This window comes from Cariama cristata, unplaced genomic scaffold (genome assembly GCF_000690535.1).
Source record: "Cariama cristata isolate BGI_N322 unplaced genomic scaffold, ASM69053v1 scaffold18370, whole genome shotgun sequence".
Taxonomy (NCBI): domain Eukaryota; kingdom Metazoa; phylum Chordata; class Aves; order Cariamiformes; family Cariamidae; genus Cariama; species Cariama cristata.
The window spans coordinates 33,961-45,829 of NW_009593167.1; the positions used below are offsets into that span (position 1 = coordinate 33,961).

At 43.6% G+C, this 11,869-nt stretch overlaps 1 protein-coding gene across 1 annotated transcript in view; it reads right to left on the reverse strand.

Moving 5' to 3' along the window:
* Positions 1 to 11,785, reverse strand: part of MTHFD1 (methylenetetrahydrofolate dehydrogenase (NADP+ dependent) 1, methenyltetrahydrofolate cyclohydrolase, formyltetrahydrofolate synthetase) — a 42,206-nt gene extending 30,421 nt beyond the window's left edge. The window contains exons 1-4 of the mRNA XM_009709385.1: positions 11,658 to 11,785; positions 3,300 to 3,384; positions 811 to 870; positions 43 to 96 (exon numbers count right to left, since the gene is read on the reverse strand). Coding sequence (XP_009707687.1) covers positions 43 to 96; positions 811 to 870; positions 3,300 to 3,384; positions 11,658 to 11,785 — 327 coding nt within the window. The remainder of the gene's footprint in view (positions 1 to 42; positions 97 to 810; positions 871 to 3,299; positions 3,385 to 11,657) is intronic.
* Positions 11,786 to 11,869: the final 84 nt, after the last annotated feature.

Here is an 11,869-nt window from a genome sequence, read left to right on the forward strand (position 1 = left end):
ACCAACGTTACGTATTTTTTCATTACTGGTTATGTTACTTACATCAGCTTCTGTTGCTGTGTTTGGCAGTTTTATGTGATTAGCACTGATCCCAATCTGCAAATGAGAATGCCAACAAATTATCTGATTTCTGAACTGACATCAGAGATTGATCCAGCTATTCTCTCAGTCCAGCCCAGTCACAGCTACATTCTGTCACATCTCCCAGGTCTATCTCCTGTTCCTGTAGATACAGTCCTATTATTTGGAAATACCATCAATGAAAAAGAAGAAGAAGAAAGATCAGTGCTTTGCCTACTTAGATTGGTCCATACTTCAACTGTCCTATTCACCTTTTGACATGGACAACAACATCTTGGCTTGACAGCATACAGCCTTGAAATGCCATCAGAGAAGATGCCAGGTACCACCTAGAGAAAGAGGGATTCGTCTATGTTCCCAGCCCCGCTGTAGCATGTAACGTACCACTCAGTGACAGATGCAAGGCAACTGCTCATACAAGCCATTCAGGGAAGATAAGCACATGGTGACACGTCAGGAAAGAGAGCATCAGGACTTCAGACACAGGTAATCTAGCAGATGATCACACAGAATGTGGCACCAACCCACGCTGTTGTTACCAGAGTACCCCGCTTGGCTGTCAGGTTACACACCTATACTACTTCCTTATAACAAAGAATTCAGGCCAACGCTGGTTTCTCCAATACGGGCAAAGCTTAGACAAAACTATTTGATTTGCACCTGTTTTTCATCTTCAGATTTGACCTATTGTAGGAGATTTAAAATAAATATTAAGAGTTTGGGCATTACCTCAGCAGCAGCCTTCAACTTCATATTAATGTAGAGGTTCGAATCATCCCGATTTCCAACCTAAGGATGAAAAGACAGTTGAGTCACACTGCAGAATAGAGACCCAGTCACAGGCTGAGATGGGCTTAACCCTTAGCTTCCTTGGTTTCCTTTGAGCTACAGCAAGGAGACAGAGGTATTCTTAAATAACTGTAAAACACACTGACAGAGGTTATAAGTAGCTGGAGCTAACAGCAAACTATTCTTTCAAGTAAGAGGCAGCTAAAGACCTGTTGTCTGATCTCCTGCATAAATATCATTTACACCTGTTGAAAAACCTTAGAAACACAGTGCTCTCTAAGCAGAAAATACTGCCTGCCATCTCATCTGAGAAAGTTAAATCTCCAGCTAATTAACACGATCAGCAGGTGCTGATAACATTCAATTATTTGATTAAGGCTTTCAGAAAAGTCGGGTCTCTTTGATACCCAGGAGTCTTAATTTTATGCACATACGTGTGCCTTGATGGAGAGATTTCTTCCACTGCTGTTTTGAACCTTGAGAATTTTCCTGCCAAACAAAAAACAACAAAACAAGAACAAAGTGATGCACAAAGAGAAAGCAGCAAGTGGAACAAATGCCTGTAGTTTTTGGCAGTATTGGGTGCTTACAGTACACTGCATTTCAGAAGACTGCTTGCATCATCTAGTATGTTTTGTTAAAGGTAATACTCCTTGTAACCATAAGAAAATGAGGGGCAAATAAGAAAAAGCTGATAAGCAAAGTCTTGAAACCTGGTTCCCTGGTACTTGGGAACTATCCTTGGTTCTCACGCTGATTACAAACTGCAGGGGTGACTGCATTACCTGATCACCCAGCATACATTGCTGCTTCTTCCCTAGAGTTAGACAAAGGGGCCATCTCCCCTTTAAAGTCTGATGGGTTTAGGGAAAGGTATGCCTCATACAGGGCAGAAAAGAAGGAAGAGTGTGGGCACCAGGAGATGTCTGCAAACAGACCGTATACATTGTGGAAAAGAGGACATTCCTGACCACAGGACAAAAAAAAAAAAAAAAGATTAACTGACTTATTCTTTGAGCTCAGAGGACCCTAGATATCTCCCAAGAAAGAGAGCACATCTTGTGTGGGGTGCTAGATATCAGAAATTGTCCTGACTTAACTGAAAAATAAATAGCTGACAATATCAGTATTAGGAGATGAACTCCAAGCCCAGACTATTTGGTAGCTTACAAAAGCGTCAGACAGCCAAAGAGCAAACAGGTTGTGAAGGACTCTGAGACAACCCAGGATTGAAGAGAACACAGGCCAACCAAGAAAATAATCCAACAACACTACAAGACAGCAATTTTTGAAGACAGTTTACAAGGTCAGCAGTTCAGCAACTTCCATCAAAGCATGCCGTACTAAATTTTATTTAAAAGGCCTTCCTCCTTTCTTCTAAACACCTGAAGACTTCTAAACACCTGAAGTCTTCTGTAGAGATGACCTCCTTACAGCTAACAGAAAAGAAAACCAGAAAAAAAACCAACCAACCAACCAAATTTGTTCCTGGCACCGAAGAGAAGCATGGTCTTCGTGTACTATAGTGGTCTTACCACTGGAATCCAGAGACAGGCACCAAGAGCTCATAAGGAGCCCAAAATACTGAATACGGACAGAAGGCACTTCTCTAAGAAGCCACTTACAGTCCATCAATCCTTTGTGGCCACACAGTCCCTTCCTGTTACATGACACTTGCTACTGCTAGTCACCTTCTGATCTAAACACAAAGAGTTTCCATTTTTTATAGCTGCAAGGAAAAAAAAAAAATCACCTTAATTCCACCAAATACGGGCCAAAACCTTGTACTGAGTGCTTTTTTCCTCCACAAGCATTTCTGTGTAGACTCTAGTACTTACTCACACTTCTGATGATAGATATCAAATTCAGCAATGGGATTTTGTTTCATCCTCTGCACTCAAAATCTTCCTGGCCAAAGGTGGTTTTTGTTTTGGTTTTGTTTTGTTTTGTTTTTGTTGTTTTTTTATTTCCCCCTGTTGCCCCCCTTCTCTCTCCATGTTCTGACCTAACAGCAGACCACATTCCTTAATAAATATCCCATTTCAAAGATTTCTGATACAAACACATCTCTGAAAGCAAACAGGCTTTGGGGCTCACACAAATGCAGAGACTTGAAAAGAGTCTACGAGCTTCCTCTTAATAGGCAAGAAGCCTACTTTCACCATTTCATAAACGCAACACTCAGAGAACTGCAAGGGTCTGATGAAAGAAAAAAAAAAACAACTGAAAACCTCCAAAATGTTTCTGCGCCCCAGTACTTGGGGAAAAGATATCACAGAACTGTGTTACCATCCCACAGGGAACTCTACTCTTCTATTCCATATAAAATGTTACCATTGCGAGGAAGTTTTGATGAAGCTCATCAGCTGTGCACTTACCATTGCAAAACAATACAGAATTTCTGTAGCTGTCATTAAGGAAAACAGTACCTGCAAAATTGCGAGTCCTGGTCTGAAGCCTGGAAATTTCTCTTTCATCTCAGCAACTTGCTGCTTTAGTCTCTCTCTCACTTGTCTGAAGGGAGGAAAAAAAAACCAAGGCAGAAGTTAATCAAGGGGCTGAATTCTCATACAGTGGTAAGTCAGGAGTTGAAAAGATGACAGATGACGACTGGCAAATATGCACTTATGCCTTGAGTACACAAGTCCAAGCAATCGCCGAATAAAATTAACGTCTAGAAATCACTAAGACACTTTGGAAGATTCAAACTTATGTAATTTTTTTTTTTAAGTCCACATTGTGTTTCTTCACCCTCTTCACAGTCTCATAGAATCAAGAGTAAAAAAAATAGTACAAAATTTGGCATGGGAATTCCTGGGATTTCAAATTCTTTACCCAAAGGCAACTCCTCTTTCCACATATGCCGTACCAAATCTACCTGTCTTCCACAGGCAACAGCCAACACTGTCACACATGCCATCCTGGTAAAGGATGATGAATCTATAATGGTAAAACTCTGGACAATAGCTAAACAAACAGGAGGTACCCAAAGATATACCTCTTCTACAGTTGGTCAATACTATGTGTTTCTGTTTCCTGCTTGCTTGGCCTAACCCAGGCTGGACAGGCTGCAGTCCTACGCCTACCTTCTTGCCTCCAGTCTGCTTCTGTTCTTGCCAACACGCATGTGAGAAAATATCTCCAGCCCAAGGGCTTCCAAACAAGATAAGGATTTTTCCATGGGAGCAGGAAGGAGAATGGGAGGTGGACAGAAGTGAAGCAGTGATGAAAATTAGCTAAACCCTGGTACAGAGCTCAGGTCAGCTCTTCAGTGAAGACAAGTTTAAAGATACAATCATTAAAACACAACTTTGAAATGGAAGCATGAGAGGATTCATTGATTATTTAATCTAGCCCAGATGTCAACTCATACCCAGTTTACTATGCAATGTTTTAGAGACAATGAGTACCCATCACTGATAAATTAGCCACAGATAGCTCAAAAGCCACTGTCACCACCCTCCCCAGCCTTGCACTCCTCTCTCATTTCTCAATCACTGTGTGGCCCCATGTGCAAGATCCTTCACTAGGGAAGGTGGTGGGGAAAAGGTCCTGGTGCCAGGTCCAATGTGGTCTTTCGAATCTGAAATTCTGCCAAAAGCCTAGGTGCATACCTAGCACCACTGCTCTGTCTCCTCACCAGAGACAGTTAGCATTCAGAGAGAAGAACTGACCAGTCATGCCCATCGCATGAGCTCATGGCACTGGAAGGAGGCTGTGGCACTTCACTGCAAATGCAGGAGATACTCACTCAGAAGCAAAAGCCAGGTAAGCAAACTTTACAGGACACTACAGGCTTCACAGGTCTGTCCTCCTCGATGTGATCTCCAGCCTGTGTCCTACCCGCTGTTCCCAAAGAGATGAGAAGGCGCTACCATCACACTTACCAAATTTACCCTGCTCCAAACACCCTACTGTTTAAAACACAGATGGTCTCCTTGTGCCCATCTACCCTGAAATCAGAATCACAAGGTCTGCTACTTCCCAAGTGGAACCAGACTCCCCAGACTGGAGGAGGTGCTGTTGGTGCCAGTTCATTAAAAATGTGAGCAGCAAAGGTACGGAGACAGAGTAAGTAGGTGATGCCAGCTGGGGGGCTACAACTCCTCCCATACAGGGAAATGCCAGGATGACAGATAGCCAGTGAAGCCAACTCTACCCTGCAACTATGAGCTCCAAATCAGAAACGCCGGAGGCAAGAAGAAAGGGAAATGGGAGCAGCACATGGCTCTGCTGCAACCCAGCAGCACTGATCCCAGGGGATAGTTGCAGCTGGCCCAGCCAGAAGCAGCCCTGAGGCTGTTCCAAGTCTCATCTCCAGGGAATCAGAACCTCCTGCTATGTCCCAAATCATGCATCTCTCCTGCTGCTCCTCTGCACCTGAGGAGTGGGTTCAGAGTATTTACAGGTGTTTGTGTCTGGCCAAGCTGTTCAAAGTCTCTTAAAAAGCTTCAGTAAAAGAGGTTGTTTTCAACCTTACTTAAGAAATAGTTGTTCCTAGGCTTCCTTTAGCTATCACCTCTGTAAAAGACTTGACGCTAAGACTGACTAATGATTTCAGAAGACAGTGTTATAGGAAGCCTTGTCCTAGCAATTCTTCATGCTATAGTGACAAAAGTTCACCTGCTGGGTAGAAAAATCACCAACGGCCTCTCTTACGTTCCAGCTGTAAGCCACTAGAGAAGGCACTACAGCTGCAGACATCACAGGCTCTGAGCTCACGAGCAGCCCATAACAACAACGCAACTATCTCAAGGAGCATCAGAAACCCACTGTGCGTGGCCTGTGAGTGGGTGCTGCGGGCCAGCTCTTTGAGGGACCTACTTCTGAGAACAGCCTCTAGTGTTCCAGTAAGGAAAGCGCAGCACTGGTTTGTGGCCTGCAAACAAAAAGAAATGCAAACAAACGTGAAACATACCATAATTTATGATGCAGTAAAGCCCTCATAAGGGACAGTGAACTGGAAAGGATCTCAGGTCTGGGTTTTACTTTTAATCCAGTCTTCTCAGTGGCGGAGAAACAAGCCCACACAAGGGTCTAGTTTCCTTCTGTCCTCTGTGAAGCAGGGCTGTGGCGTGCTTTTACCGCCAGCAGCCATAACTATTCACATATTATATTGCTGTCATTTTCTGTAGTTACGCACTAGCTACCTTTCTTCTGTAGCTGAAGAGGAAGTGAACACATACAAACACTCAAAGTGGTGCCGCCAGTGCTGATTTGCTTTACGAGCCTTGAATCGAGAAATCACTTGTTAGACAGCCACCTAGTGTTACGTACCACTGCTCTCTAGTTACCACAAAAGCCACAGGTGTAAAGGTTTGAGAGAAAATTAAGAAAAAAAAAATAAATCCTTGTTTTAACTCTGCAGACTTACAAATGGGTTACAAAATAGTCTTTGCAAGCCAGCAGCTATCTAGTGATACAGTTTGCAAAATCCTATTGTGGACTTCAAGTCTTCACAAAGATAAAAGTTCGTATTGATAAATCAGTGGTTTTTTCACTAGCTGTATGAAAATACTTTTAAATCTTCGAACACAAATTTGCAATTGTATATGGCTGTTTCTCCAAAAGCCTTCTCTCTGACACTAAGACCCCTCCTGTGCCCATGTGCCCTTCCACAAACAAACTCACACTGCAAACAAGGGTCCAGGGTCCACACAGGTTAAGGACAGCCACGGCTCTAAGCATACAGTGCAAAAGCCAGCTCCAAAGATTAAAGAACTCGTTAGCCTTTCTTTCTCTAGACTGCAACAGTGAGCTGAACTTAAATCCGTTAGGTGAATTTCCCAGAACAGCAAAGGACAAATCACACCCCTCCTCAGGCAGACCCCACCATCACACCTACGGGATTATGCACATGCAATGGCTCTGGTGGCGAGCATACACATCACCATACTGAAGATGACACCAGGCTGTGTTTTTGTCCCTTCTGTAACAGGATCCAAGGTTTATGTGAAAACTGCTGAACATATGACCTGGCAAGTACATTCTCAGAGACAATGATGCTCCAGAACAGGCCTGCCCCCAAAGAAGAGGGTTTGGCCTTACTGCCTGGATCACAGATTCCCCAAAGGTTTCAGAAACATACATCAGAAACGCTCTTACTGCAGTCCTCCAGAAATGGCCGTACAAGGCTCATGGTCCTTCCCAGGTCCTGCACCATCTTGGTGAGAGTTGTTGTCCCTATAGCCATTCCTCCTTACAGCCTGCAGCACTGCCACTGCTCACTTTCCATTGCCCTCATGACAAACAACTGCAGTGAGGAAAGACAAGCTTCCCCTTCTCTAAATCACCACGGCACCGTGTCCTAGCTAGCAAGACAACTGCATTATCTTCAAATACTCTGAAGAGGCTGCAAGCAAGCATGCCACAAAACATCCTACTGGTACCCCAAAGAAGAGACAGAGAGGAGTCTCTCCTCAGGAGGAGTCACAGGTTGGCTGTCCCAATGGAGTGGCATTAGGATGGGAAATGCCTTGGGAAAGTCTATCTGAACACTATTGGTAATTCAACAGATGGCTCCAGTTGAGGGAGGACACCATTTAGACAGCAGATCTGGAACCAGTTCACAAGTGCCCTGCCCTCTTGTCTCGTGTTCCACCACCGCATGATCCTGGCACACTGTCATTATCTCCTAGGAGAACTGCCTGCTACTGTCTACCACCTTAACACGCCCAGGGTTTTTAACCGTTCTTTAGGTTGTGTCAGCTCAAATGCTCGCATGAGCACTCTTCAGGCCAGATAAATACATGAACATACTTTTGCTTTTTTAGATGCTTTTTTCATCATGTCCAGAACATTAATCCAAGGAAGGCTACAAAGCAGCTAAGCTAAAGAAGCAATCATCTGTATGGGATGGGATAGGCAGCATTTGAAGAACTTCTCAAATGTGGCTGGTTGCCAACAGAACAACAGAATTTAAGTTTCACATAAAGCAGAGTCTTTAAAATTTAGACAACAGATTTTTCCCCAAGCATGAGTTATGATACCACGAACTGTCATGACCAGCTTCCCATGCTGCAACATCAATGACACCAATCAGGTCTGCATCTCAAAACAGATACCACACACAAGACCCAACTATCAGATGATTTAATCAGAGGAAAATGTAAGACAAATAGATAAGGACTCAATCCACCTTTGTGGGGCTGCAAGCACTACAGACAATACTCTAGGCTGTATCTACAACAGTCTGTCTTCACAAAGAGTGGTATCAAGATTTTCTTCTTTCCATGAAGGGGACATGGCAGTCCCCTACACATTCTTTCCCTCAGGACTCTCCCTTTCCATGTAACCTAATGCACTGACGTGCACAGATCACAGCACTGTCGCCCTGTTGCCCACCAGACAATGTTTTCTCTTGGCTTATAACCTCTTTGGAGCAGGGTCTCATTTTTTTGTGTTCTTGCTCATATTTGAGGCTTCTCAGTGGCACTGAGCAGTACTGGACCACGCAGTTCCCTTTAACTTAGCACATCCGCAATGTGGCACCCTTCAGTGCATGCCTGAAACATGCTGGGTAGGATCTGGTAAATGAGATCTCACAGATCAGGGAATTTTTTCAGTTCAGAGTAGATTTAGTTGGAGTTTCAATAGGAACTCCAAAAAACTTTTGAGGCCCAGTCTGGAAAAGCTGAAGAGTTGTCTTTACTGCACTGTTACCTCCAGCTACAAGCTGAGTCTGATCATCGCTATATCCAGTACTTTAACGGTACTTTAAACTCAAAGCACTACCTGGCCTGTCCCTAGGGCCTGGGAGGGGTGTTAAGTCTTCCCTGCCATCAGAACTCATCAGCCACTTATCCAGACCAGGAATGTTGGTCCATTCCTGGTGCTATCAACTAATTCAGGCCAAGCCAGGGGTTTCCAAACCTGGCTACTTCAGATGATAACGACTGAACACACACCACTCACTGTACCAGATATAGGCTGTCAAGAACAGCCACTACATTGTTTTGCTCCAAGTATTTATTTTGGACACAGAAACAGTATTTTTATTTTAAGGGAATACTAGTAACAAAAGAAAAGGTTGAGAATACTGTATTTTGATTCCCTCCAGCCCTCCATATTCTGCATACTTAAAGCACTGTTTCTCTGCCTCTTTTTACTCATTTGTTGACTGTCCTGTTACACAATAACTCATCTTTTGCAACTCATTTGCCAATGAGGCAAATGTAACTTGCAGCAAAATCTAAGGCTGAATTACTGAACATAAACTCAGGAGAAGCAGAGGAAAGCCACTCTGAGATAAATAGCCAGCTCAGATTGATGCATAACCCATCCAACAGTTAATATCTTTCACAGACTACCCAAGTATAAGAGTTTGTTTCTACTGAAAGAAGCAGCCTTAGCGAGAGAGGCATTAACTTAAAACACCAAAATCACACACACACAAAGCCTGCTGCCCTGTATGTTCTCCTTCCCATGCACAACATAACCACATTCACTATTGTCACAGGTAATATTCAAAGCTGTTGAAAATGTCTATTTTCCTTTGTACCTCTTTTGAGTTTTCCAAGACTTTCTAGGTATGAACTAGCTTTATCACTTCATCAGTTTTTCCTTATTTATAGAGACAAGGAAGCGCACTCTCTCTCTCTCTCAAAGTATTTACACGTTTCACGAAAATAAGAATGCCGCTATTTACCTTTGCTTAAATAACTGGCATAACTCTCAATTAGGTATTTTTTTCACCTCTCTTTGGGGAAGGCGTGCTTGGTGGCAGGAGAAGAAAATTTACAATACTTACGAGTTTTGATTTAAATCACACAGAGAAACCTACAATTACATAGGTGGAACACTACTTGATTGATTCACCTCATTTGTTAGTATTTGACTTACAAACAAACACTTTTCTCAATTAAAGGATAAAGTAACAAAAAACACCCCCTACAAGACAGTAACTGAAAAGATTTTATAGTTGATGTAAAGTCAGAAACATTGCTTTTCTATAACAGGTAACTCAGTTGAAAATTCCTAGAAAAAACACATGCTTATCACTTCTGCTGCTGCTGCCGCCAGACTCTTGGCCTGGAGGTGAACTCTGAACAATGAGAATCCTCTGGACAAGCACTTCTCTAGAGGGTCTGGAAGAAAGGGACAGGTCTCTGCAGGGCAGACAGCCCATTTCCTCATGCCTCCTTCCAGTAGTCCACTAGGACAAAGCAGAACTACATAAGGCCCATTCCAGTGCAGCACACGCTAGCTTTGCTATACTGGACATAAATACAGCAAAAATAAAGGAACTGAAGGAGGACAGCTGTACAGCTGCAATTATTTTTCCATTTTGTGTTGTCTTCAGGTCACAATTTGATGCCTTTTGAAGACAGGCTTCAGCAAAACACCTTAGAGATGTGCTGGAAACTAAGCGATCCTCTCTCCTGTTTGTGCCTATTAAAAGCTTATGCCTCTTCCTAGGTATTTGCATATCACGAAGGTCCTCATCTCTGAAAACAGCTGCTACTATAATATAGAAAACAAACAGAAATAAAAAATTTCACCACTGTATCTATAAATTTAAAGAAAGTAAGTAATGCAATATGCATTGCAAAGGAAGCTAGAAGTTTCAAGGTGAATGCTCAGAATACCTCCAAAACATACACACTGTATGCAAGCTAGCATCTTTCCAGATTTCTAGTCACTCTAAAATTGCAATAATGTGTAGCTTGAAAGGACCTACTACACTTCAGGGGCACTTTCTATGCCAGGAAAATGAAACCTGCAACAGACAAATCACTAAGTACCACCAGCACCACACATAGGCATTACAGAGCGTGCTGGCTTCAAGACTGCCAAAAGAATAAGACATAATGAAGCACACAAGACTGAGAGACTGCAATATCCAAGTGGTACTGGCCCAGAAATTACTGGGTAAAAAATACGCAAGCAGCCTTTCATCATGGATATTCAGATTCAAGACACATTAGGCCTACTTTTCAGAAATGCTCCACTGTCACTTAGACGTAGTTGTGTTGTACATAGCAATACCTAAGATCAGGTCTAACAACTTTTCCAAGATTACTTTAGACCATCTCAAATTTACCCTGTCCAAATTCCCTGGTTACAGACAGGAGGTACTCAGCGAAGCTATCTAATCAAGCCCTGTTTGGACAGAATGTAACAGAAGCACTACCCTTTGCTAAACACTGCATTTTCCTAGGGTTAGGGAAATTATTTAGCTTTCTTACCGGATATGTATGTATAGTAGCAGCAGGAAAAATAAGCAAACTAAAAGAAATCACACAGGCTCACCTATACTCAGGGCTTGACAGCTAAGTTAAAGCTGAAAAGCACAAGAAAGCCTTTTCCTTTAGGGTCTGCCAAATCTTTCAAATAGCTTTGGCAGGACACCTGTGAACACTCACCTCCATGTTATTCAATATACGGATTAATTTATTTTGCTTTAAAAAGGAGTGACCAATGCCTGTACAGTATGAACGCAGAGACCATACCTAAAGCACACATTCCCGGCTCCTGCTCGTAAAGCATCCTAGCAGCACCGTTTAACACAAAAACTGTTAAGTCAGCTAGCAATCTCACACCTGTCTGGGCACTTATCTCAGGGCAGGGGGCTGAGCGATCACAAGCCGCCCTGCACGGCTGATGCCGGGCGCTGCCACCGAGGACCGAGCAGTCACACCGCTGGGTTCCTGGGGGGCACTGACAGCACTTTACGTTCTTCTGAAGATCTTTAATACTATCTACGTTTAATAACTCCCCCAGTTTCCAGCCAGGAAGATGTCAGATTTGACTGCAAGGTAGTGAAAAACTTTAGGGTGTCTTCAAACCTGTTTCGTCCCGGCACAGCCAGGGCAAAGACCACCACAGCCCCATTCCTCTGGCCAGCAGGGCTGGGTCCCCCGGGCCATCCCCTAGACCCCCCAGCCACACCGGTTTCCTTCCCGATCGCCGCCATCCCGAAGGGCACAAATCCCCGCGGCTCCCCACGGACTTTCCCCGCCCGAGGAAACCTCCGCCGGGCGCATGGCGGGAAGGGCGG